The 27,974-nt window shown below is 52.5% G+C and overlaps 1 protein-coding gene across 12 annotated transcripts in view; it reads left to right on the top strand.

Moving 5' to 3' along the window:
* Positions 1 to 27,974, top strand: part of MSI2 (musashi RNA binding protein 2) — a 387,083-nt gene that overhangs the window by 342,704 nt on the left and 16,405 nt on the right. For 4 of the 12 annotated variants that reach the window (XM_041724104.1, XM_041724105.1, XM_041724112.1 and 1 more), the window contains exon 11: positions 17,205 to 17,285. The exons of 1 other annotated variant lie outside the window; for it this stretch is intronic. In XM_041724104.1, the coding sequence (XP_041580038.1) occupies positions 17,205 to 17,285 (81 nt within the window). Of the gene's footprint in view, positions 1 to 191; positions 13,345 to 17,204; positions 17,286 to 20,792; positions 20,843 to 27,974 lie in introns of those variants that run through there. 7 more of the 12 variants (XM_041724107.1, XM_041724113.1, XM_041724109.1 and 4 more) reach the window with 4 other exon arrangements.

Genomic DNA, 27,974 nt, shown 5'->3' with positions numbered 1-27,974 from the left:
TCCTCCTTCCCAGGCCCAGAGGTCCACAGCGGGGGGGCACCCCCACCCCAACTCCCCACTCCCCAGGATGAATACCAGGGCTCAGGACATTATGATCCTCACCAGTGGCCTCCCCTCTTTCCTCTTCTTTTCCTCCCTCTGGACTCATTTCAGTTTAATCTGTTAATTTCTGTTCTTATTTCACTTTGCAGACTACTTGCCGATTTCACAAGACATAATTTTTATCAACTAGCTCTTAAGAGAGGCATAGCAAATTGGGGTTTGCTACCATTACTAGAGAGAGGACACAGTCCCGGCCGGGGCCACCCCAGCTGCTGTCAGTGCCCACTGAGACTGTTCTAGCTGCCTGTTTGAACGAATGTTCTTTTTCTCATTTTTAATTCTTGGAAAAGACTCATGTCCTCATTGCTTCATTCAGTTTTAAAAAAATTTTTTTTTTCCTTCTGCCATCCCCTCCCATTTTGCTTCTTGGACACACTGTGAATACCCCCTCCCCACTCCGCTGCACCCCAATCCCCACCTGGAATGTAACGGGGCCAGAGGGAAACTTCTCACAAACTTCGGAGAGCCTCCTCAGGGGATCCAGGAAACAGGCATCAAATTATTTTAAATATTAACCAAATAGGCTTCTTGGGGCGTTTTATGAGGTGAGCTTTTTGTGCTGGTGGCCCACAGGAATTGGGGATGTGCGACTTAGAGCACCTGTGTCCTGTGGTGGATAGTACCAACAATGAACACACACACACATACACGCACACTCTGTTCTGTAAATAGTAATATGAAAAGCTTCATCTGGGAGCAAAACTGTATCTGGAAAACCATCATTACTGGCTGTCTGTTTTGGGGGCCAGCCCCTCAGTGGCTGTTAACCGTAATGATCAGTGCACCTGTCTTTGAGAAGAGGCAGCAAACGCACTGGGGCGCTGCCACATTTCAGGCATTGTGGGCACTGACCCACAGCAGGCCCCTCCTCCCCCAGCACCCCCACCCGCACCTCCCTGTCCTCGCTGGCCTTGGATTTGCTACTGGCATCAGGGCCTCTTGGCCCCCAGGGCAGGAGGGACAGAACCCAGAGGCCTGTCCTGATCAGATTGGCACTCCTGATGACCACTCCGAGAAGGGCTTGTCTTCCCCACGATCCCGACCCCCTCCACGTCCCCGTTTGAAATATCCCCACTCTCTTGGATTAATGAAGTATAGCTCAGCAGGACCCTCAAGGGCCACCCCTTTGTTTACGCTCATAGTTTGTGAGAAGTGACCCGCATGCTTCCACTGGACGCATTTGATGTGAGCAGATCCATCTGTTGGAACATCACTGTCCTTGAGACCCAACCTGTATGGTTTTGCTCATCTCATTAAAGATGCTTTATGTAATAATTGGTTAGTTTCCTGTTATTTTCCTGCAGGCTTTTTCATGAGTGCTGGGTTTTTGTTGTTGTTGTTTTTTTCTTTTTTAACAATTCTGTATGGCTCCCCCCTCCTCCCCGCTTTATTTTGTTCTGCTATGAATTGCTTTGCTTTGGTGAACGTGTCCTAGTATGCTTGCCTCACCAATGTTTTAGCGATTGTGAATTTTCTTCATCTCTGTAAAGAGTTCATCTGTGCTTCTCCCTAATGACGTTTTATTTTTTCCCCCTGTAAGCAACTGAGGTAGAAAAATAAATTGTTTACCACGGACATGCTGTGTGCTGCCATCTCTTAGCCTGACAGTGTCCTGTTCTCGCTCTGGGGGAGGTGAATGCACTAAATAACTGGTACCAGTGACAGCCCCGGTGCAGTTTCTGAAAGCATGTGGACTCCCCCTGGCTGCCGCCTATCCCCAGCCCTCCCCGCTTCCTCGTGTCCCCTGCACTTGCTCGGGCTGGTCCTGTCCTTGAGCAGAGGGGTAGAGCATCTGCACGCAGCAGCTGCACGGTTTGCCCCCATGCCCCTTCTCTGCCATCACTCTTGCCCTCCAGAGAAAATGCCACTGGAACATCTGGAGCCCCTCACATCTGTGCACCAGGTGTGCGTGAGCTCAGGCACATGCTCATGCACACTGGCCTATGTGTGGTGTGCACACAGTTTGCTTTCCTAACTCCTCTAAATGGTGCAGGTTGGAGGAGGCCCCTCCTTTGCTGGACATAAAGCTAAAAGGACCTCATTTCCAGCCGCACTTGGCCATGTAGTACCATATGACCCTGAGCAAGTGATTTAGCCCTTCTGGCCCTAGGAGTAATAAGAATAGTGCCTGGTTAGTTGTTAGAATTAAGTAGGATACTGTGTACATGTCAGCATGGCCTTATAAATTGGTAAATGCTGTGCAACTAGAAGCTTTAGAAATCGTGTTCTTATTATGTCACTCTGGAGGGGTTGTCTCTTCCTCATCAATCTCAGCAGAGCTGCCTATTGGTGGATCTGCTTAACAGGGAAAGAAATGATACAGGATCCCCAAGTGAAGCCAGAGAACTGCTGGGACTTCATTACTACCCCCATGCCCCACCCCTCCTCCATCCCTCCACATTTACTCATCATCAGGCACTGGATTTGGTGCCAGCTATCTGGACACGAATGAGCCTCCCTCCTTCAAGATGCTCAGAGTCCAGCCAGGGGAGAGAGAACCAGTCATCAAACCCACTGACCATCATGAGACAGGTGCTTAGCTAGAAAGAGGGAATCACTCTTTGCTATGAGGGGTCAATGGTGGCTGTTTGTCCAGCCTACGGTGATGTCAAGGATGGCCCCTAGAGAAGGTGACATCAGAACTTGTCTTACAAAGCCAAGTAGAATTAGCTATGTAAAGAAGAAAAGGAAATATATCCCAGGCAGAGAAATGACATGCTTAGACACTGAATCAGGTATTTTTAAGAAAGAAAAAACACAAAAAAAGAAAACACAAAGTAGCGATGGCTTAACCAAAATAAGAATTTGTTTCTCTCTCTCATGTAAAAGAAGCCTGGATTTGGTTTCATGGTATTAGAGGTCTGGTTTCTTTTATCTTAATGTTCTGTTCTCTTCAACATAAATCTCCACCTCATAGTCTAAGGAGGCTGCCAAGCTCCAGCCATTACATACTTATCCCAGAAGAGTACATCTCTTCCCTTTAATAGTACTACTCAGAAGTCAAGTGTGGCACTATGCTTAGACCCCACTGATCAGACTTTAGTCACATGACTAGTTTTAGCTGCAAGGGATCCTTGGAAATGTCTGTATTTCAGGTAACCACATGCCAGCTAAAAACGAGATTCTGTACTAAGTAAGAAAACGGAGTATAGATGAGATAATAAAAGTAGAATAATACAGGATATTTAGCAATCTGTTGCAAACCTTAGAAAGGAAGCAGCACAGGTCCCATGGGATTATGCAGATTTCAGAGTATGGGCAGCTTGCAGGAGTGGTTTGGGGTGGGGTGTGCAGGGGGGATAAGGCCAAAGAGGGAGGCAGGGCTGAGTCATGGTGGGCTTGTGAGTCAGATTCAGTAACTCCGATTTGATCCCAAAAGCAAGTGGAAAGCCCTTAAAGGGTTTTAAGTAGAGGATTAGATCTAATGTGATTAGATTTTCAAAGTGAATCCGAGCGGTGAGGGCCAGTGGAGAAAGCACAGGGTGACCTCTGTTCCCTTCCTCCTGTACCTTCACTTCCTCTCCTCTCCTCTCCCCTCTGCCTCACTCTCTTGGCTCCATTCCTCTCCCTGCCTCAGGCTGGCCAGTGGCCCTGCCGGGGTCCTTCAGCTCTCTTGGGGACCAGCCAGGTTAGTGTCTCATAGCTCAGTGCTCCCACTTCCCTCCTAGGACAGTTGGGGGAGCAGGCAGGCAGTGCACATTCCAGGTGGGGACGCCCTGGGACTCTGGTTCTGGAAGTTCCCGTTTGTGCTTGTACGTCTCTCCAGTGATAGAAAGCAGGTTTCGTCTCGGGTGCTGGTGATGACTGATGGCCACTGGCCTCCTGGAGCACTGGCTTCAGAACAACTTTGAGGCCGAGTCCTAGCTCAGCACAAAGAGGGGCTGTGACTGATTAGCGATGCCTGCACGGTTGCTGGATCTGGGACTCAGGCCCCTTCCTTTTGCCTTCCTTGTTTGTCTAATGATGGTTCTTGGGTGCCAGGGGACTTTCAGTCACTCCAGAAGCTGGCGGGGACAGCTCTGGAGGAGAAGCCTCAGTGGGGGCTGCTGTGGGGTATGCTCTGGTCAGGTCTGGCTGGTCTGAGCAGAGACAGAGGCTTAGTGGCCGGTGGTGTCCTGAAGAACGTGGCTTGAGTGTGGAAAGCAGACTAAAGAGAGCCCAAGTTCCCGGGAGGGGAAGGAGTTTGCTGTAGACCAGATGCCTGGGGAGAGGGCCTTAGCCGTGGAGAGTGAGCTGCTTCCCCAACCAGCTCACGCCCAACCTTATTGGTTGGGTCTGGGTTATGACATCTTGTGAAGTGTTCAGAAATGCCTTTGGCTGCCACCCTACATGCCCGGGATCCTGCCTGGACTGGTCACCTGGACCATTGCGAGGAGCAGTCCCAGAGCCCTTCTGTCCACCCCTTCTTCCTGCCCACCCCACTCGGCAGCAGACGTGATACCAGGGTCGGGCCTCTTTTTCGGAGGGAGAAGAGCAAACCTCCCTCCCCAGCCTCTGCCATCTAGTCAGGGGCGGTGATACCAGGGCTGCCGTGGTGGAACTGTAGAACTAGCGGCCAAGATGACCCCTCATTTGGGCATAAATGTAAACACCAGTACTGTCCCCCCACTGAAGTGTGTCAGGGGCCCTTTCCTCACACCTCTGTCCCGGCAGTGCCCTGGGCCTGGTGGATCCCCAGGCTCTGTCAGCGCAGCCTGGCTCGTTGCTTCCCCTTGGGTTCCAGAAGGGGGCCGCCCGGGGAGCCGACCTCGAAATGCTAAGACGAGGTGGTCGGCTTCCCGGGTGCACTGCCAGAACCTCACCCCGTGGGCCGGGCGCCCGCAGCTCCATGTTTCACTTCTGTAGACAAAACACTCCCTTGAAAGGGGCCCCCAGTGACACGTCAGCCCCCGCACATCTGTCCGCTGCCCACCCTGATCTGCACGGCCCTGGCCCTCATGCTGTCCCCAGGGATTACCCTGCACAGATTGGATCCATGGGCAGATTTTAAATCACGAGCCAGCTCCTTCTCCAGCCAGCGGGCCCCTGGCCCTGTGAGTCCTGGGGTTTGTCCTCTGTGTGAATGTGAAAGGCAGGCTCAGTCAGGAACACAGATGTGCTGCTCTGGAAGACGACTGACAGGTGCCTGACAGGTGACACCCTGTGGCAGGGCCGCGCGGGGTGGGGGTGGGGGCCGCGGGGCGGGGGGTGCATGGGCCTTACCACCGCACTCTCCCTCCACTTGGAGAACCAGGAGCTGATGCAATTCCCAGATGAAAGCAGAGCACAGGGCCTAATAGGCACTTAATAAATGTTTGCGGAAATGAATTGGAGCGATCTGAATTGACGGGAATTGCGGGTTTCACTTTCGATCAGCTTTCCGTGCCTCTTGAAGCTCCAGTGCGTAAATGAAGGGAAATGTAAGCAAAGGCATGCTCGGCTCCCCATGCAAAAGCCTGGAGCACTGCTCTCCCAGGGCCAAGTTGAGAGACCCAGCGCTTACCCTCACCTTGCTGGAAGGGTAAGGGCCCTTCTGGGCCTCTGTTTCCCCATCTGTCAAATGGGCTCCCTTTCCTCTCAGGTTGTTAACAGGGGCACTGGGATGAGGCATGATACAGTGCTTGGGGGAAGGAGAGGGTCGTGTCTGAGGAGGAGGAGGAGACCCTGCAGGGACAGGAGCAGCACGAGGGAGGCAACTGGCATGTCTTTGTCCCTCCTCCTCCTCCAGGGGGGCTGAGTGCCGCACCCTCTGATCCCATCTATCTACCCCTGCGCTGTCGTCCTTGGTCCGCTCTCCTACCTCCCCGGGTACCTGTACCACCAGGCTCACAGAGTCCCGCTCAGCCTGCCAGCTCCAATGGAATCCCCTTTCTTCAAGCCTTCCGGTTTTAACTTCCATCAGCAAGAACAGGTGAAAGCTTGTCACTTAAAGAACAAAACAACAGAATATTGAGTGCGAGATTACAGGAAGATGGCCACACCAGGCCTGAGGGATGGGGGTTCGTGCCCTCCATGACAGCCAAGGACAAACGAGAAGGCAAAGGTGTGGCCCCCACACCCTCCTCCCCCGTCTGAGAGAGAGCAGAGTCTTACCCAGAGACACTTCCCAGACTACAGGCCAACTTGGATCTCCTGCCCCTGAGAGAGATCCCAGCCACTGGAGTCACTCCCTCTCCTCCTTGTGCCTTCAGTTTTGAGGGCAGGGGCACGAGAATGTTTTCTGTAGTGTCTGGAAAAGGTCATCAGCACCTGCCCCAGGCTGGGTCCTCCCCAGGCACAGGGATGCTGAGCAAGCGAGCGAGGCAGTCAGAGCCTGGAGGACATCCCACTCGTGGCCAGATGTGCTCCTATGCAGTCTGGCTGGTGTGCAGAGTGAGCGGGGGGGAGGGAGTCATTGACTTTGCTTGGAAGACTTTCAGGAGGAGATGATACCTGAACTGAGTTTTGAAGTGCAAATAGAAATTTCATCAGGCAGCTGATTAGGGAAGGGTGTTCCGTATCCAGGGACCAGCAGGTTAAAGGCACGAAAGCATTAGATGTCTTACATTCCTGCCTCTGTTCATTGTGACCCACATGAGGGCAGATGCTGTGCCATTGCCTGGGCCAGGACAGCTGGATAACAGACTTTGTCTTGGGGAAGCCAGTGCTGCTTCTTCCCAGCCCCAGGGAATGAATGTGTAGGCCAGAGATGCTGTCCCCACCCTTATCTTAGGAGACTGTTGCCGGTCAAGGCCTTTGTAGAGACTGCTGAGCCAGCCTAGCACATCTTGGATGCTAGCTGCCAGGGCTGGCTTCTTTTCAGGAGAGCCTTGCCCAAAAGCACTCAGTCGTCGAGGGAGAGGAGAGCACAGCCTGCTGATGCCCCATGGAGGCCCTACTGCCCTGCTCTGAGCCTGAGCAGGTGTTTAGCTGGCCCCAGGGCACCCCTGGCGTTTCATGGGGAGAGTCTAGGGCCAGTGCCATAGCTGTCTTAGTGGTCCATGTTTAGAATCTTTCCAGACTTTCTTCATCTGGTCTCTGGTACCAGCCTTGAACAAGCTAGGATTCACGTAAGGCTAGGAGCAGGAAAAGGCGCCTTGTTCCCCCCACCCCTTTGCACCCACCTACTCACCATCCTCCACCTGTCCATCCTTTACACATCCAGCACATACTTATTAAGCACCTGCCATGTCATGGGCCCTGCCCTCAGTGCTGGGGACACGGTGCTGAACCAGAGAGACACGCTGTTGCCTTGATAGGGCATGTGTTAGGGGCAGAGAAGAAAGCAGAATTCCACTGAGATGGAAGGACCCAAGGAAGCTCCTCTCGCCAGGGCCTTCCTAGGGGAACTGTGAGGAGCTGCACAAGCCTGAGGGCGAGAGGGCAGCCAGTTCAGCCGATGACACGAACACCAGAGCTCCGAGATCCACGACCACACCTGTGGTCACGATGTCACAGGGCCATGCAAGCCCCTGGCTTCCCGCTGTCACATTACCCCGCCAAAGTTAGCGCTTGCACTTCGGATAAAACCTACCCTTATCACTCACAAGCAAATTATAAATGTTATCTATGAAAGCCCTTTGGATGTGAAATGTCATGTAAATTAATAGGATTTTAGAATAGGAAGGCTCCAGAGGGAGTTCTCAGCTCCACTACTGTTATTACCTTGGGCAATAATAATAAAAATAGAAATAAAAGTTATTATTCCACTTACTGATGGCTTGCCGCGTGCCAGATAACTGTGCTGAGCACCCAGTGCCCTCATCTCATCGGATGTCACAGCAGCCCTGCTGGGAGGTGCCATTAACCACATTTACAGGAGAGCAGAGGGAGCCCGGGACGGAAGTTTTGTCACTTGTTCTGGGTCACATCTCGTGCATGTGGGAGATGGCATTCTACCCTCTGGCTTTAAGCACTCTGTATGGTTTCCTTCAACCTCTCTGGCCCTGGAGTCCTTCATCTGTTAAATGAGACTAGTGACGTCTTCCTTGTAGGGCTGCGGTGCCAGTTCATTGAGATGACCTGGGCCCCTGTAGGAAGGGCCCGGCTAGAAGGGACTTTCTGGGTTCTTGGCTGTGGATAGTGCCACCCTGGCAGCTGCTGTTATTCTTACTGGTGTGATGATTGTTTTCTTAACCATCTAGGCCAGGTTCTTTTATTGTACAGATGAGGAAACAGGTGTAGAGAAGGTTCTACCCTTTGCCCTTTCACCTCGGGCTGGCATGCAGTGGATGCCTCCGCACCATTACAAATGTCAAATATGGTCTGTGCCAGTTGGTAAATAACAGCCGCCCTGGGCCCCCAGAGTGTTTTGTTGACCACCCCGGGCTCTCTCCCAAGACTCTCTGACCATCCCACAGTCCACCAATCAGTGATGCCCAATGCAGCCATGGTCTCTGCCAGTCAACCTCAGAAACATCCTACCTATCTCAGGCCACGAAAAGAGGGAGGAGGATCTATGTTTTATGTCAGGGAGGGGGCAGGCAGAGGGAGTTGAGATCACAGATGTTAGTTTACTCACTGAGCTAGTGATGGGACAAAAGGGGGTACCTGGGGTCTTTCAGCAAAAAGTCTCGGGTGCTCAAGGCTTGAGTGTTTCTGGTCCTGGTCCATGGAAGTGGGTGCTGTTTGGAATCATGCTGTGGCAGAGACATTGAAAAGGCCCATTTAGAATGAAGCATGGTGAGGAGGCCCAAAGAGACTTTAGGCCATTTATATTTAAATGGACCAGCAAAAAGACCCTGTGGGGAGGAAGCAGAATTCTGACTCAGGATCTGAAATTTCAGGAACCAGGAGAAGTGTAAAAAGCCATTTAGGGGCAGCCCAGGTGGCCCAGCGGTTTAGTGCCTACCTTAGGCCCAAGTCATGATCCTGGAGACCCGGGATTGAGTCCCGCATCAGGCTCCCTGCATGGAGCCTGCTTCTCCCTCTGCCTGTGTCTCTGCCTCTCTCTCTCTTTCTCTCTCTCTCTCTTTCATGAATAAATAAATAAAATCTTAATTAAAAAAAAAAAAGCCATCTAAACAGTGAGCTCTAGAAGGACCAATAGTTAGACCAGTGGTCTGTCCTGACACCCATTGGTGGTAGGTGGGTGAGCATCTCACAAGCAGAGATTGCAGTGTTTATGAGGACTGGGGAGAGGGAGGACTCATGAAAGGAGAAACTCTCAGAATACTTGCTGACATAACCCTAGAAACTAGTCTGGAATCCCTTCACTTGAAGGCGTGGTCTTGGTCACAGAGAGACAGGCAGATGTTTGCTCTGTGGTCCTGGGTAACCCAGGACAAACTGCTGGCAGGGAGCAGCGAGGGCTGATTTGGGAATGAGCTCCCTGTGACCATTCTCCCTCTTGAGGTCTTGCTGGAGAAAGAGTTCTTGATGTTGAACAGAGTGTCCTTGAAGGGCCAGGAGCCAGAGCCAGAGCACTTGTCACATGCCAGCCTTTCCTGATGCTGGCCCTTGGACCAGCACTCCTGATCGCTACCCTCCTCTGCAAGCAGTTTGGTGTGGCCACACCCAGGTCTTGAGTTCGGCTATGAGAAGACCCTAAGGCAGACACAAGGGTCTGGTTACAAACTAGATGGGTCCGTGGTAGAGCCCTCTCTTCTCCTGGCAGAGTGAGCCATAGCTCCCCTTTATCCAAGGCCCTGCTTATCATTGGCCAATTTCCTCTCCTTCCCAGTGAGCTGTTTGTCTGCAGCATGGTCCCACAGGTAGAGAGAGCCCCCTTTCTCATCACAGACTAGCAGCTACAGGCTCCGTGAGGGCAGAAAACATGTTAGTTTCATCCACTGCTATGAACAGTGCCTGGCATGTAATAGGTGCTCAGTAAATACTTATAGAGAGGATAAGGGCCTGAGAAAGGGTCTGGAGATGGAGAAGGCCCTGACATAGCTCCCTGCAGAGTTCCTAGGTCTGAGAAGCACCTGCAGGCCCCAGTTCTCTGCAGTCTGGGGGAGTAGGAAGGCCCAGGGAAAAGGGTGCTGGGCCAAAGCCCAGGTGGAGCTCTCAGCTTCCTTTCTCCCAGAAGAGCCCCAGGGCCCAAGCAAGCAGAGCCCAGAGTGTGTTCTCAGTTCTCCTGCAGCCCTCACCTCTGTGTTCTGAGCTGGAAGCCAGCCCTGGGTGGAGACCAAGGCCCATTCCCAAGCTTCATTATCAGTCACCAGGAAGATCAGAAGCCACAAGGGTCTGCGTGGGGGTGGGAGGCAGACCTGGCCCCACTGCCGGTGCTCGGGGGCGTGGTGATGGCAGGCACTCTGTTTTGCTCCCTGAGCACCTCTGATTTGGAAGGAATCTGCAGGCAAGCACACAGCTTTCGCTTCTGGCCGGGCACCCCGGGTCTGTGCTTGCCTCTCCTGGCAGTTTTCTTGTCGTGTCCGAAGGATGCTCCCTGACTTCGGTTTTCATGCTTCCACAAACCCTTTCATCCAAACAGAGGCTCTCTGACAACCAGACTGTAAAACCACTCAAAGGTTTGACGTGCAGATTATCTTCCCTTTATCCCACATTGAAACATCTACAGAGAAAATTAAGCTAAACAGCAATTGTATTAAAAGTTGCTTGGGACAATTTTTGTGCCATCCTTTTGCTGTGGATGCCAACACCCTTGGGGCCCCTGGCCCCAGAGCCTCTCACTTCCTTTAGGCAACTGGCCTTTAGGATCCAGAACCAGGCCCCAGCTGCAAGGCCTTTCCCTGCTTGTGCACTTCCCATTGGCCGCTCTGCCTTCTACCCCAGCACTTCCACTCTTTCCAGCACCTCTGCCCCAGTAGGAGCCCCAGCGCTCTCCTGAGGAAGGGGAAGGCAGGGGGAGGAGGCTCTATGACAATGCTCTTATTGGTATCCTTAGGGAATGTCAGTCTTGGTCCTAAAAAGGTGTGTGGAAACCAGATTCCTATTTTGAATGACAGGAACTCAGGCTTTGTTTTTTTCTCCCCTCCTCTGTGCCCCTCTGTGCTGGACACATACCAGCTTTCTTCAAAGCAGAGTTTTACAGTTCAATCATGTTCATGTGTCCCTTGGGTTATCAATTGTCCCACCTCTTGAGGCCCTCACTTCTGATCTGTATAGATCAGTAGGTCCACCTATTTCAAAAATGCATCATCCACCCTTTATCCACCCTCACCCCCTTGCAGCGCTGCTCTGTCTCTCTGCACAAAGCTGTGTATTTCCTTTCAAAGAATGAGCCCCGAGCCCCATCACACCAGGCAGGCCTGCCCAGCAGGTGGGCAGGGCCCTGGGCCAGTCAGATGACAGATGGTAGCGTTTTCTAAACTCTTTTAGGATGTGTTTCCTACATTCTGGGTGACACTTTCCTCTTTAGGTTGCTTCTTTTTGAGTGTTTGGATTCAGTAAAGCAACGTTGGGTTTAGCCAAGAATGTTGGAACCATCTAAAGAAACTGCTAGTGGGGGAGATGCAGGATGAGCTAGGGAAGGGGGTGGAGAGGGCTTTGAGCAAACACAACAGAGGAAAAATTGCTTTCATAATGGACCATTCCAGATGAGAATGCACATTACAAGAAAGTGTTTTAAAAGATTCCCCTCAAAGTCACAGCCTGTTGGAGCCATAAGGAAACTCAGAATTCTCTCATCGCCTCTTTCTGCAAGAGGCACAGAGGCCCCACTGACTCATCCAAGGTCACAGAAATAGGTAGTGACTGTGCCAGAACCATATCCCTGGCAGCCCACTCCCAGGCTGGCATCTTTTCATGCCAGGCAGGGAAGAGGATGCAAAGAAAGAGCTGCCTGACCTGACACCCCCACACCCGACCGGACAGGGCCACCCTTTCCGTGTTTACTAAAAGGCAAGGCTTCCTCTAAGTCAGGGATTCTCTGCCTCCACCAGGTGCATGAGAAGCATCTGGAAGGCCTTTACTAAAGATGTGGGCCCCACCTGATTCTTAGTGTATTATTAACACCTCCCCCCCCCCCGCCCCCCGCCTCCCCCCCCCCACACTCAGGCTAGACACCCACTGCTCTGAATGGAGGCCCTGCAGGGGATCTCATGAGATATGGTCCCAAGAATTAGATTCACTGCCATGTCATCAGGAGGGCCTTTTTTTCCACAAGGGAGCAGAGCTGTGGACTGTGTACATGTGCACTATGATTTAACTTTTTAAAATTTTTGAAGGCCTTTAAACCAAAAGTTCTTGCCCTTGGCTGTAGACTGGGATCACCCGGGGAAGCCCGCCATCCAGGCTCCACCCCAAATCAGCTAAATCTGAATCTCTGGGAGTAGGACCCAGGCTTCCGTGTCTGTTAAGGCCTGCTGGGTGGTCCAGTGAGCAACAGGGTGCGGGCCAGCACGGGAGACAGAACAAGGCGCTCCTGGTGGCTGTCGCCCAGCCCCTTCTGCTGGTTAATTACGCTCCTGTGGGCATTTGATTTGTCAGCCCTGGGGTTGGAGGACCACATGAGGAGAGGCAGCTACATGTGCCGGTGGTACTGCCATTCAGCTGTAGTTCACCCAGGGCAGTGACTCACAGCTCTGGCTCTCACGCACCTCTTCGGGGCATCCTGATGCTCCACGAGGATCTTCTTTGAGGCAGCCTCTGCACTAGGCCTTAAGTGGGACATGTGCCTCAGTCCCTGCCCTAGAAGAATTTGTCACCTAGCAAGAGAAATAAGATGTGCACATAAAAATAACTGCTTAGGTGAGGCAGAAATAAGTAAGTGCCACAGAAGCAGTAAAAAAGTAGGTGTGGTGTCATATAGTTCTCAAAAAAAAAAAAAAAAATCAGAAGTGCCATTGACTTCTAATTTGCCATCAAGTTTCTCACAGCTCTGAGAAGTCCAGAAAAACGTCTCATTCACTGTCAGTGGAACGGTGACAGCTTTTACTTAGATGAGTTACTAACCCCGGAGGTGTGTCCGTGCCAACCCCAGAGGCACCACTTTCTGGTGACAGAGACTTAGATTTGTCATCCTTTTACATCTGGAAGGCAGGATCATGCAGGGTCAGAGGTGAGGGAACTTGAGAGGCCATCTGACCTCACCTCCTTGCAGTAGACACGAGTTGGTTGCTCAGGGCCCAGAGAAATGAGGCACTGTGCCCAAGTTACACAGCAAGACTAGGGTAGCAGGGGTCAGAGGCTGGGCTTTGACACCAAGCACAGTGATCCTTCTTTTACCCCATCCGAGGGGCAGAGGAGCTTCAGACTAGCAAGACTGGGTCTTTGGGTTTGACTGCCATTAAATAAGGCATGGCACCTGCCCATGCCTGGAGTTCTACCATCCACAGTATTCTTTTTTTTTTTTTTTTAAAGATTTTATTTATTCATGAGAGACACAGAGAGAGAGAAGCAGAGACATGGGCAGAGGGAGAAGCAGGCTCCCTGTAGGGAGCCTGATATGGGACTGAGTCCAGGACACAGGAATCACAACCTAAGCCAAAGGCAGACACTCAACCACAAAGCACCAAGGTGCCCCTGTCAGCACTACTCTTTTGTTTGCAAGCACCCTCTTTTGAATGCAGGTTTCTCTAACTGGAGGAGCAGACCACATTCCTAACACCTAAGTTCCCAGGTGGGCAACCTCAGCCCCCAGGCCCTGAGATTTTATCAGCAAAACATTTTTTCTTTTCTGCCTGATTTACTACTAAGAAACAGGAAGTATTAGAGTAGGAGGGTCATGCCAGCCCACTTGGTCCAGACATTGTTGTCCGAGCTAAACGGTATGCATCCTCTAATCTTGAGCCAGGGAAATTCAGCTCCACTAAAATGACGTTATGAAGCCAGGACAACATGAAGGATTACAGGCCACCGTTATGGGTAAAGAATCCCAGCCTCCTGCGTGCTTCTGACTTTCTGACCATGTGGGCCATTGTGGGGAAAGTGGAGCCGCCCTCCACGCGGGGGAGTCCTGTCTTAAAGGAGGGCTGATGGCTGGATAGGCTTCATCAAAATGACACCTAATATTCATGTAAGCTTACTCCCTGGCCAGTATTCGTCTGAGCATTTTGTGTATATTAATCCTGCACTAATATCATCATCTCCTTTACAGATGGAGACATCAAGGCACAGAAAGGTTAAGCAACTTGCCCAAAGTCACACAGCTAGTAAATGGCTGAGCCAGGATTTGAACCCAAGATTTATGTTCACCTGCCTCACAAGAAGCCTGGTTCATGCATTGGCCAGGCAGGCTGTATTCAGGAGGGCCTTAAATCCACACATTCCTGGTAGCAGAGAGGAGATGCTCATCTATTCTGGGCAGTGAGTGGGGTGCTGGGGCAGCCATGAACCAGAGGCTCTGCCCCCAGCGAGGAGCCTGAGCCCTGTCAGACCTTCTGCCTAATTCCCCAAGGTCTTCCCCTGAGTACCCCCAGCTGGGGCATCTCGCTCTTTGGCAGCCCAGACCCCCTTTCCCTTCAAAAATAAAATGAGATGTTTCCCAGACAGCTAGGCCATCATAGGTGACCCCTGGCTCCTCAGCCTGGGGAGAAATGCTGAAAACAGGACCACGAGGCAAGGCTGGAAGGTTTCTCCTCTCTGCACCCTCAGCTTTTTCAGGTCTAGCCCAGGAGGGCTCCTTTCCACCAGGGTCCCTGTACTGGGGCCTCCTGGTCCTTGGGTGCCTCCTGCCGTTCTAGAGACAGGCTCTTCTCCATCAGGATAGCTTTAGGTCAGGGTCATGATGTGTCTTTGGCCTCTGACAGTCCTGGCTGGGGCAACCTCACCCCAACACACACACACACACACACACACACACACACGCGCGCGCGCGCGCACGCACGCACGCACACACATATGCACGCACCTTTCCTGGATCTGTGTTTGCCCATGCCCCACAAGCCCAGCCACCTAGGACAGCCCGTGGGGCCCCCTGGTAATGGCATCAGGTTTATCCACCAGGTCATCTGAAGAATATATTTGGGGTGATCAGTGCAGCTGAATGGCCTAGCAGGACAGGAGGGGGTTGGCAGGGAGCTGCGGAAGTAGTCCGGGACAGAGTCCTGCAGAGCTGGGCTGGGTCCTGGGGCTGTGGCCCTGGCATCTCAAATGCAGTCACTATGAGGGCTATGGGTGCCTCTCTCCAGTATTGGGGGGAGACTGAGCTCTCCTCGGCCCTCTTCTCACGCCTGTCAGTCTGCTTAGTGCTGCTTGATGGTTGAGATGAAATTCCAGCCCTTAGCGGTGTCTGATGCTCAGTCTCCAGCAGAAACCTTTATCTGAGATTAAGGATAATGGATTTCCTTTCTTGGATAAGTTTTTTTTCTTCCTCTTTCTCTCAGACCATTTTTTTTTTTTTTGTCAAAAATGCACTGTACTCCAGAAAATAGGCCTTTTGTTAAATGTCCTTTTATTGACTAAACTCGCCACCCCCCACCCAGCTTTTCTCCCCCTCCCCCCACCACACTTTTTCATGCTTCCAGGGCAACCTTCTGTTTCAAGTACCGATGAGTGCAAAAAGAATAACTTGACCTTCTCCTTCGGGGTCGCCTGAGCCCTGCTTGAGTGCTCCTGCAGCAGGGCAGCGGGGTGAGGGGGAGGGCTGTGTGCTGGAGGTTGGGATAAGGAGAAATAACTGGACTTCTTCCTTATTTTCCTTCAGCACTTTTCTGCCACCACCCACATCTCCAGAACTCTAGATCCTGCTTGGAAGAGATGGGGAAAGGACTTGGTGGGAAAGGACTTGGTGGGGGGAGTGCCTCCATTGGTTTCCAGCAGCAGGGGTCCGTAGGGGGGTGAGGGTGGGAGCAGCCTCCAGGCAGGTGTGTGTGTGGCCTTCATGGGAGCCCTGAGACCCATTCCAGCAGCCAGGGGTGACCTTGTACCCTCATTTCACCTGGATCTTTCTTTTTCCCCTTTCAACAGCCCTATTACCATATTTAAATGCAAGTATGTCTTTTTTTTTTTTCATTGACATTTTAAGTAGCTTAGCTTGACCTTTTTAGAGTAGCTTGTTGTCTTTTGAACTTCTTTTCCTCCCCAGTAGATCCATGTAGCTAGGACAATAGTCTTAGAGTTTAGTGGGCTTCTAGTTGGCTGTGTTTGGGGGTGGCTCTGTTTCTCTCCTCTCCCTCCTGCTCCCTGCTCTCCACGGTGCACGCGCTGCCCACTCTGTCCTGTAGCGGTTCTGTATTTGGAAGGACCCATGGCTAAAGCTGAGCAGCGGGCCAGCTATTTGTTGTTTGCTGCTGGCTTCTGACGCATCATTGAAAACCACAGTCTTTGGAAATGGGTCTTGAAATCAGACCCCCAACAGTTGAAATCAGGCCTCGAAAAGTCTGCCTGGATGGCAGACGGTGTGCGTTCTACGTGCGCGTGCGTGTATCTGTGTGCATCCCCGTGCGTGGCTGTGTGCGCATCATGCCAGTGGCCCAGAGAAGCCCACGGGAGGGGACCCACCCACCTCTCCCTTCCCCTGGGTGTTCTGCAGCCACACTGGTCACTTTGTCCCTTCTGGCCTTCAGTCCCATTTCTGGGACAGCCTTGCTGCCTGGGGGGTAAATAGGCAAACACTTGATGGGGATCCTTAGGAGACCCTTCACTGCCGACCTGCGACCTGATCAGGATGTGGAGCTCAGACGGGAAAGCCAGATCGAAATCCCCATAATGTGCCCCAGGAGGTTGAAACTGAGAGACAGAGCCACAGGGCTCACCCCACATGGGTCCCTGCGGCCGCCCACTCCCTCCCCACAGCTGCCTCCCACAGGTGTACGCAGGCAGTCAGCCAGGCCTCCCAGCACACCTTGCCCTCCGGCCTGGGCCTGGGACCCTGCTAGAGTCCACAGCTAAGCCAAGCAGACCAGCAGAGCCTCAGGAGAGCAGCTGGAGGTCAGCCACCTCCTGGTGCATGTGCCTGTGCTGCCCAGAGGCTCAGGGCCACTTGCTCCAGGGACCCCTGGGCCATGCTGGCCCTGCCCTAGAACACACTCTGGGGGTCTGCCCCACCGCCCCCCCGCCAGTCATTACAGGGACAACGGGGACCCTGCCCTGCTCCCAAGAGAAGAGCCTCCTAATCCTCTTACATTATTTCTGTGTGCCTTCCAGAAGCCTGAGAGCCACTGTTCTGTGTCCCTCCCAAAAGCTGCCCCGAGGAGATCCCTTGTCATCCCCATCCTCTGAAGGGGGTCGAGCACGGCCTGTGAGCCCAGGCTGTGCAAGGGGGGGGGGGCCCTTCCAGGGTCTGACCCTCACTCCAGCTCCTCTCTCCCCGCCAGGCTTCCCAGCAGCGGCTTACGGACCAGTGGCGGCAGCGGCGGTGGCAGCGGCAAGAGGATCAGGTAGGGAGGTGTACGGGACAGGCGCTCCCAGGCATGCCCCAGTGTGCAGGGGAAGGTAAAGGCCCTGTTGGATCTGTGTGGCTGCGTCTGTCCACTATTGTCACAGCCCAGAGGGTGGGAACAGGGGGGCGCAGGCGAGGCCCTGCCACCCGGGGCAGCTCCCAGCAGGGGTCAGTCACAGGACTGCAAACCAAAGGTAGACTACTATTCTCTCCTTGAAAAAAAGACCAGTGAACTTGTTTTTGTCTTTGGATGACCCCTTCACCAGACAGCTGGCTGCAGGACACCTGTGGTCATTTCCCCTTCGGCTTTCACTGCTTCACAAGGCTTCGTTCCCAAGAGTGAAGCACCAGGTTGTAAGAGGGAGGCTCAGAGCCCCTGGCCCGCTGCTGCCCCCCACCCCCCCACCCCCACCGCACCTGGCAGGTGGCCAAACCCCAGTCTCTGAAGGCCAAGGCCAGATATAGGGCCAGCCCCAAGCTCAGGGAAATGGAGTGATTTCCTGAAGCCCCTGTCACATCCCAGACTCCTCAGAGCAGAGACCAGAGAGCTCCTGGACCTAACCCTAACCCTAACCCTGCCAAGGGAACCGGGGTTTTCCCTCCCACAAAATTGCCCTGGTCCTTTGGTCTCCAAACCCAACCTTTTAGGAGGTCTGGAGCCCCTCAGGTGAGCACTGTGGGGCTGGGCTCATTTTCCCAGCAGCACTATGGGGCCAGGTTGGAGCTGGGGTATGTCCAGGATACCAGGCCCCAGAACAACCTTATGCCCCTCTCCCCCAGATGTTCCCCGCCTTCCTGAGCAAGTGGGGCTTCTGCTGTGTGCTGGGCTCCCAGTGAGGCCTCCTGGCCTCCATGCCCCAGCTGCCAAGAGGTCCTGGCTCCTCCTAGACTAGTCATGGCTTGCAGCTCCCCCCCCCCCACGCTCCCCCCCCCCCCCCCCCCCCCCCCGCAGACAGGGCACTGGAGCACCCAGGGAAGCAGTTTGACAGGGCTCTAAGGAGGGCAGGGGGAGGGAGGTGCTGGGGGGTACCAGGAAATGGGACATTAAAAGCCCAGAGGGCAAATGCCAAAAACCCAAACCCTCAGTGATAAGAGACTGGCACAGTGAGGCCCTTTAGAATCATCAGTAAAACTCCGTTCCATGCAAACTGGCACTGCCTCGAGCTACAAAGGATCCACTCCCTGGAATCACCCACTGGGGATTTGTTTGGAGGGGCCAGGAATTCTCTGGGGGCTGCCGAGGGCCAGGTAGCCAAAGAGCTGGGCACCGAGCTCAGCCCTCCCGCTGCCCCCACCTGCCCTCCCCCACCTGGTGCCCCTGCCCTGGGGGCGGGGCACGCTGCTGCCTGGTTGTTTCCCTGCTCTGTTTGGTTTTTTAACTTGAGTGCTTTTTGGTATCGTTACAAAACGAGCCTCTGTCCTACCTGTGCCTGGTGGGGGGGGACGACAAAAAGAAAACTCGAGATTTTTGAGTGTTGTTGGTTGTTTTCTCCGTTCAGTTTCTTTCTTATTATAACTTGGATTATGAAACTAAACTTTAACCCGAAATTAACCCTGCCTCTCTCCCCACCCCCGTTCTCCTTGACTTCATGGCAAGTTTAAAGGGCAGCATGGGGTTCTTTGAGAGTCTGAGAGCGGTCTCCCCATGGTCTGTGCACCCCCCCCCGCCACCCCTACCTTCTCACGGACCCCCAGAACCAGGCAGGAGTCCCACCCACCCCCCCCCTAACTCCTAACCCCAAACTCCAGAGCCATCTCCAACCACACTTTTTTTTCCAGGATCAGTGGTGTTTTATTTGTAGCCATTTCCATCGGGAGCCAAGTCTCCCAGGGGCCATTCGAGGTCAGCCATGCTCATCGCTGCACTGTTAGTGAATTCTATTCAGGAGTGTGCTCCCAGACCACCTGCCCCACACCAGCCTAGGTTAGTGTAAGGAGTAAATCCTCAACTCCGAGGTGCCTGGCCCCAGGGGTGCAGGCTCGGCTGGGAAGCTGCAGGGTACCCCCCAGTGCTGCCTGGGGGTCAGGGACTGGGGGTGAGCCCCAGGGCAACGACTAGCTTATGCCTGCCAAATTCAGAACACCATCTGGGCCGGAAGACACCTGCCTCCGAGTAGCCAGAGTAGCTCAGCCTCTCACCCCCATGCCCCCCTTTGGACCTGGAGCAGGGTTACAAGCTTGGGGAATGAAGATCTCTGCCTTTATTTTAGTGCATTTTGGCCTGTAAGGACTGTCCCCCTCCCTCCCTCTAGAAAATAACCTGGACTCCAAGCCTGGCCAGATGGCCAATTATTTACCTGTTGTAGTAGCCCCTTGGTGGCATTTTGGCAAATATGTGAGAGGAGCTGCACAGACTCATTTGGGTTTGTGCATTAGCCTAGGCCAGCAGGTGATCACTGGTTTAGCCTTCCCCTGCTCCTGCAACCCTGCCCTCCCCATGCCAGCTCCTTCCCAGGGGACAAGGATGCTCCTTTAGCCCCCAGGCAAGAGCCTCAGCTATTGGAGGGCATCACAAGTCCAGGCACCTTGTCTAATAGGAAGGAGTCTGTGGGAGTAGTGACCTTGAGCTTGGTACTCTGCCGAACCTGGCAGGGGACTCAAAACAGTAGGAAACGTGGCCTCCACTCCCCAGGGGCTGGCTGTCAGGCTTGGCCTAGAAATCAGGCATCCTATGGAAGGCCCTATTTTGCCTTTCGTTTTTGTCTAGTTCCACAGCTTTGGGGGTTTTTTCCTTCCATATTATGATGTACTGGGGGAGCTTCCTAAGGTGGAAGCACCTGCTGAGGGCTGTGGAGGGGAAGGGGGGAAGCAGCTTGGATTTTGCTCAGGTTGGCAACTGGTAATCTGTCAGGGCTATGGTGTCAGGGTAGGAGGTCCAGGGGGGCCTTGAGCTCTGCACCCACCTCAGCCACCTCCTCGGGGCAGCCTGCCCGCCTTTTCCTAATTCACGCAGGACTTGAGGTGAGCAGGGCTCAGGTGACCCCCGCCAGGGGAGGCCCCTGCCGACTCCTAGATAACTTCACTATCAGTGGTCACTTTTCTTTTACCTTCACCCAGTAGTCTGAAATGTCATCTTTTCTTGTGCTCAGTCGAGAGTTTGTTTGTTTATTTTGATCGTATTCATTCAGTTCTGATGGCCTCATCATGTCCCACCCAAACCTAAATCCAGTTTGGTCAGCCACTCCCCCCACCACACACACTCAGGTGAGGGAAAAGTGGTTCGGATTTGCAGGCTATTTTATTTCTGGGTGGCAACACGGGGTGGGTCTGTGTATCAATCGAAGAGCTTCTGAGCCCCCCGCCCACCCCCTGGCCCATCTCCGGCCCCAGCCAGGACCCCTTACTGTACTTTATACTTGCCAGCTTTATTCCAGTCTAGTAACATGAGCTCCTGACGGTGGTGGTGAGTGCGAGAGTCATGTTTCTGTTGTCTTTTCTCTTGCTTGGTTGGGGCTGCGGTGAGAGAGTGTCTCTGAGGCATACTTTCCCGCCTCTCTTACACTAGGATCTGCACACCTCCTCTCAAACACTCTTCTGAGCACGCTCAGCGGGAAGGTTTGTCCACACCTATTAATCCTCTCTCGGTGTCCAGCTTCCTGTTAGTACCAGCTGGTTTGCATGTTTTTGCTTGTTCAGATGAAACAGTTCAAGAAACAAACTCATATCCAACTCTCGAGAAATGTCTTTTTTTGTACACTTTCGTTTTCGATTTTTTTTTTTTATTAGTTACAACTCCAAAACACCTGTTGTCCAGTAAAACATTTCACACCTCCCCTGCCTGTTCTTAGAGTGTATGTCTCTGTGGGACTGAACTAAATGCATGCACTGTAGTAGATGTCCTGGTAGCCGTAGCTCTAGAACATGCATTGTTGAGTTGATATTACAGGGCCTCCAATAGCCCGGGACAGCACAGCTGTCTGAAGGATAGCGTGGGGGACCAGGAAGAGAGGGGGCTCCATATTTTCAATGTTGCCAAGGGGCTTGGATCCATGTTCTCGCCATCAGCCACCACCACCTCCCCTCACACTCCCTGCTCCCCCAGTCCAGCACTGGGTCACCACCCTCAGCTCTAGCCTTCCGAACTGAGATCTCTGCTGATAGTGTCCAACTGTAGCAAGAGAGAACAGAAACAGGATCAGAAGGAGTCCGAAAGCTCTCCCTTTGTTCTTGTCTTGTGGTTCTTGAACAGAGCACAGTCTTTGCTTCTTTGTTAAGGCCCACCGGCCAGGCTCCTCCAAGCCCTCTACGCCTTGGGTCCTTGGCCAGCTCACATCCAGCCTGTCAAGGGAACAGGTCCATGTAGCAGTCCTGTCTACATGATCTAGTCCCCAGGGTGGAGAGAAAATGAGACATGGTGGGGAAAAGGATTCAGATCTTCAGATCCTCAGCCCGCACACAGGGAATGCATTGGGTCCTAGCAAAGGTTGGCATCTGTTCTTCCGGTTGGTGAAGATCAAGGAGAAGCCTTTACGTGTGCTCTCCAAGGAACAGGTGGGGGTGGGATGGGGCAAGGGGTGTCAGAGTGGTGACATTGCTAGTGCGGAGATTATTGGCACAGCTCCGAGGGGAGGGGATAAGAGGGAAGGGGAACCTATGATGTTCAGAGAGGCCACGCTTTCCCTCCATCTTCCCAGGAAGATTTCCCAGTCCCACAGCTTCTGCCGTCAGCTCAGGGGCATGGGCAGTCAGTGTCTCTGGATACACTATCTCCCCTACATTTGTGGTGACAAGTCATAAGGGAGTGCCAGGGGTCTCAGAGAGCTTTTGTAACTAGCCTTTACAAGTTGATGGGATGCGAAGTAGTTGCCACTTGGGACCTGCTCTTTAAGTCAGGCTGGCTGATGGCTCTGACCTAACACTGCAGGAGGGCACCGTGGGATCCAAACCTTCAGGGGATAAGTTATTAATTATGGGAGACTGAAGCCCGGGAGGTCACAGAGTCCACGACGTTCCCAGAAGAGTGTGAGATGACAGAAGGGAATGGTAGCTCCTTGGGGAGTGGTGCATGGCACCGTGAGCATGAACAGGGATTGCAAGTGAGCAGGCCAGTCAGCCACCAGACAGGAGGAGGGCCCCGAGGCCCAGGAAGGGAAATGTCGGAAGAGCCATCCCGCAGGGGGGTTGGCGGGAGGCAGAGGGAAATGGCCGGAAGTGGCAGGCTTTGGCGGGGTGCTAGAGTTGCAGACTGATGCAGGCCACTGAGCAGGAAGGAGGGTGGACAGCAGGCAGAGCCAGCGAAAATCCCCCTTATTGGCCTAAATCCCAGGCCTGGCTCTGCTAGGGAAATGGCTTGGCTACCCTGTGACTGGATATCCCTAATAGTTTTGGTTCCAATGGGTAAAATGAACAAAAGTAATTCAAGTCAGGAGGTAGAACAAATAGGTTGACCTTGATTGAACCATAAAGGAGAGGAGATGTGAGTGCTCATGAAGCAGGCGTGCCCATCCCGGGGATTGTCCATGTGCCCCTGACACCCTTCACCTTCTATGTGTTAGGGGCCGGGGGTGTGAACAGTAGCGTTCCCCATACACTCCTCTAGCTGCTGGAGGGATCTGGGAATTATTTTCATCCTTTGTGGCATAAGTTTTAGGGTTCCCAGGTGTTGCTTTCAACAAGCCTGCATTGAAGGTTGCTTTGTGCCAGGCTCCAAGGAATATAAAGGCAGACAACATTTCTTGCCTTCAGTGGTCTGAGAATCCAGATTCCTGCTAAATCCCTATTTCCCGTGATGCATTGTTTCTCACACTGTCAGCTTCATTTTAAAAAGGAAAATGGATCAATGTGCTGCCTTCATTTCTGAAGATGGCTTTTCTGCACCTCTGTCAGCAGGATCCGACGTCCAGGAAGGGGGTTGCTGCAGGGCAATCATCTCTTCTTTCCCACCCAGCCTCCCTTGCAGGCATCCTTTGGGTGCTATGATGCCAAGACAGCCCATATGGGGGTAGGGTAGGGTCATGGGTACACCCTCTCGCTGGGAAAGTGCCACATCTGTGGCCGTGGCACGGAGCCAGTGGAGCAGCCCAGAGGGAGCACAGATCAGTGACCCGTTATGACCAGCTGCTGCAACCAGCCAGACTTACCTCTCAGTCCACTGCCTTGTGTCCTGGGGATGGGCACCTCATTTCTCAGTTTGTCATTAAAATCTTCATTTCTGGGAGAGCCAGGTCTTTCACCATCAAGAATCCCACACTGGATTTCAGTAATCCCAGTGAATTTATAATAAGGTGAAGCTGCACGCTGCTGACCTCTGCTTCATTCACTTTCCAAGGGCTTTTGGACCAACCCTGTTGAGGATAAAATACATCAGCTGTGATCAATAATTTTGTAATAGAAACACCGTGCAGTTGATAAATCAACTCTAGTGCAATTAGTGACTAGCCTTGAAGCCTAGACCTCAGTATAAGTTAATCCTAAAGTGAATGGAGTAGGGAGGGGGGAGGATATTAAGGGTCTTTTAAATCAGTGGAATTATTTTCAGAGGGTGACACATCCCTGTTTAACACCCTCTCCCCGCGGCCCCCCTGCCCCCAAGTACCTGGTTGGCCCTCTCTCTCATGCTGGCTCAGGAGCCCAGGCCCTGCTATCTGGAACAAGGGTAGAAAGTGTGGTGGTGCCCTTGGAAGCTGCATGTAGAGCACAATAGAGATGGGCAGAGGGACTCCCTCCTTGCACCCTGGGCTGGGTGGGGCCACTGCAGGATGTGGGGAGCCCCAGAAGCTGGTGAACCCACATGTTGGTGAGAGTCATCAAAGGAGCACAGGCCTGGGTGTATCGTGGCTCCTTGCATTTCTGCGGGGGTTAGATTGCCGTGTCTGTGACCATAGCTAGCCCGTGAGACGGACAAGAAAGCAGAAGGTTTTGTTCCAGTTTTGCATGTTTATTTTTAAGAGAAAGCTGATCTGCAGAATGGTTGCATGACTTACCCAAAGTCATACAACTGGTTACCTGGGGTGCAAAGCTGTGGTCAAGGGTAAAGAACCCCGACCTTGAACCCAGGTCTTCTCACCTGCTTCAGTAACCCTGCAGAGAAACTGTGTGTGTTCATGAAGAATTCACCTGCCAGCCAGATGCCCCGCATGCGGTGGGGTATGCTGAGAGAATCCAGTAGCCTCGGTGCTGGATTGGCAGAGAACTCAGGTCCCTATACCTCACAGGCTCTTCTGTCAAGTGTAGATTGCAGAACTGGGCTCAGGGCTCATCTGCCACAGAATTTACTTCACCAGATATTTATTAAGTGTACAACAACAGTAGTTATTATTACGTGTGGTGCTTTGGGTTTGGGCTATATCAAAAAACCCAACTTGGCATGGTTAAATTTATATGGGATTTATTGGCCAGCATCCTGGAAGCTCCGTAGAAGAGTAGGCTTCATGTCTAGACTGCTCAGGTCTCTTTTTTTTGCAGTTCCCTTAGCTTTGTCCTTCTTTTTGCTTCCATGCTATCTTTATGTTGGCTTTCCTACGGTGGCAAAATGGTTGCAGTGGTTTCCTGCTTCCCACCAGCCTGTCTTGAAGAAGAAAGGGTCAGATGGTCCTGAATTCTAGTAGAAGTCCAGAGCTTTGTGCTGCTGGGCTAAGGCCTGGTTTGTGAGAACCAGTCACTAAGGGTGGGATCCAACCCCCTCTGAGCTGAATAAAAGGAGAAGAATGGATTTCCAAAGGACAGTCTGGGTGCAGATAAAGAGATGGAAGGATAAATGCTGCTGGGTGGGAAAGCATGAATCCCTGCCCTCAAGTGTCTCCCAGCCTAGCATGGAGGCTGATGGGTACTTACAGTATGATGCCATAAATCTGCCAGTAACAGAAAGGGCCCAGAGGAGGAAGTGATTGGCTTTGTCTGGGAAGGTTTCACAGGGGAGTAGTGAGTGTTTCTACTTTTAAAGGACAAGTAGGAGTTCCCTAAGAGCCAGAGGGAACAGCATGTGCAAAACCACCAGAACCCAAAACAGTAGAGTGAATCTGAAGCCCTACAAATGGCTTACTCTGGCTAGAGAATAAAGTGCAGTGGGGGTGGGAGGGGCATGGGGGGGCAGCCACAGATAAAGCTGGAGGACTGGCAGAGCCAGAGCAGAGGGCTTTTGGTGCCCTGTGAAAGAGCCTGGATTCACGCAGACAACTGGGAACTTCAGAGAAGCCTGACCCCAGGAAGTGACATCAGATTTGTATGTTGGACAGCAGGGTAGACTAGAGAGGAGAGTGCAGGAGGACAGGTGACATCATGTAAACACTCCATAAATATTCATCTGTCACTACCCAGTAAGGGATGCTTTAGGCCTTTGGCTTTTATCCATTAGCTGATTAACTCTGGGCTCAGCATCATGCTGGAGTCTGGGGTGGGATGCAGAATTTCAGGGCATGGTCCTTTACCTTCAACAAGTTCCCAGTCTTTTGGGGAGGATGCAGCATGCACTGGATAAAAGAGCTGGTCTTCAGTAAAACTACGTTCCTGCCTGGTCAGAGAGCACTCAGCAGGCAGGGAAGCTCAGACAGGAAGCAAGACTCACGTGGGCCCCACAGGATTTCAAGCAGGAGATGAGAGAACACTTCAGGTGAGAGAATTTGGATAAAAGGTTGGCAGTGGGATGACAGCCAGTGCTGAGGGGACAGTGGGAGGCTGTCTAATGGGCAGTGGGGGTATAGGCTTGATGAGGTCAAGACAGACTAGATTCTGAGAGACCTTGAAAACCAGATCACTACGGTCATACTGGTGGGAGAGAGAGGTTCATATGCTCTATGGCAGTGGAGCTTGGTAAGGACAGAACCAGCTCAGGAAGTTCAAGTTGGCAGCGGCCCCACAGAACACAGCTTGACCCTTCCCTAATCCCTGGGGTGGAGGATTCTAGTCCCTAGAACAAAGAAAGGGGAGCAAGGCTGCCAAAGGAGGGCCTTCCCTTGCAATCCTCCACCTTTTTCTGTGACTCTCCTTTGCTTCTGCCAACAAGTTATTACTCATTCCCTACTTGAGGCTGTTGATTCCCACCCCTGTGCCCTCATGGCAGTTGCAGCCAATCCACCTTCCTCTGTCCTTGCCTTTGCTCCCTCCATTAAAATTGGCTCCAGGTGTGCTAGGAAGCCACACCTGATTAACCCTACCTGGGTGCCCCTCCTCAACACAACACTGTGTCCTTGGTGTCCTTCCCTATTGGTGAGGTCTTCTGGATGAGAGGCGGCGTTCTGACTCTATGGAACATGTTTTGCATGTATTTCAGAGTGGTGCCTGCCTTCTCCAACAATATAAACCATCAGTACTCCAGGAGGTGAAGTCGACCTCATTCTTAGTGTAGATGACTAATTATTATGCAATTGGAGAAAGCAGAAAGGGGCCCTTTGTTCCTGGATGCTTATTAATATTAATAAAAAAGGTCTCCCCTTGCCAGCTTGGAATCCTGCAGAACAGGAGGTAGGCAAATAATGCTTTTGAACAGCTGTGATTGGCTGTTGGAATTAGACCTGTCAGGATGAGAGAGACGCGATGAAATCTACTGTGTGGCATGGATAGAAAGGTTCCAGCCAGCACCTCAACATTCACACCTACCTATGAGTTCCCGTAAGGGAAGGATATCTTGCAAGTGGTTGGATAGGATGCTAGAGACACCTCCCACCCAATTTTAATACATGATGATAATAGTCATATTCATAAAACTCCATTATGAGTGAGCCAAGTACTGTGCTACGGCCACCTGCCTTACCCCCATCTAATTCTCATAATCCTATAAAGAGGGCACTATCTTGTTCCCATTTTTTAAATCTTGAAACCGTGGCTTGAGTAGCTTGTCAGAGGTAGTAGAGACAAAATTGGAACTTGGGTCTGTCTTGTCACATCTGTGCTCCCAGCCATGTCAGCGGATGCTCCATCATACCAGCCCCTCCGATTCCTGAGCAGAGGTCGGCATTCTTAACACCGACTCAAGGGCAAACCACCGCTGCCCATCAACTTAATTCTGCCCTTGTATCCTTGGGGGAAGAGAGACCCTAAAACCATCTACAAGAGGCCTCAGGAAGCATTATATATGCACATTTTGCACCTGCTTCTGTGTCGCAGACTTGAGGTCATGGTTCTGTCTGGCTTCGGCTGACATTTCTGATCTGGCTTCCAGTCCCTGAATCCTTTTCCGACCACAGGCAGACAAAGGAGGCCCAGAGCAGGCGTGGTCGGGTAAGGGGGAGCCAGCCTGAAGGTAGTTATTATTATGTGAAAGGAGCCTTTAGCTGAAACACGACTGAAGGAAGTTAGCCATTGCCCAAAAGAAGCGAGGCGATGGAGGCGATGGAGCCAGGGAGGGCCTCTTGGGGCAAGACAGACCTTCTCCCGCTCTCCTTAGGGATGAGTCAACGTCCCTTCGGTGAGCAGTGAGGACTGAATCTGGAAGGTCGCTGGGAAGCCCAGCCCAGCCGTGGGGCTGCGAGGGGATTGGCCGCCCCGTTGCTGGGGCTTTGCTTTGGGCCAATGGCCGTGAAGGGGCGGGGCCGAAGGCGGGAGCCCGGGATCCTCGGCCAATCAGCTTGCAGGGAGGTTGGGCACCCGCTACTATGGCAACAGTGAGCAGGGGCTCATTTGTTTTGTAGATGAGTAATTACTACGCAATTAGAGAAAGCTAAAAATAAAGAGGCCCTTTGTTCCTGGTTACTTATTAATATTAATAAAACGGTCTGTCCAGGTCTGTGGTGAGCAATCCGTGCAGACCTGT

This window comes from Vulpes lagopus, chromosome 12 (genome assembly GCF_018345385.1).
Source record: "Vulpes lagopus strain Blue_001 chromosome 12, ASM1834538v1, whole genome shotgun sequence".
NCBI lineage: Eukaryota > Metazoa > Chordata > Mammalia > Carnivora > Canidae > Vulpes > Vulpes lagopus.
This window is presented reverse-complemented; position numbering and strand designations above follow the sequence as displayed.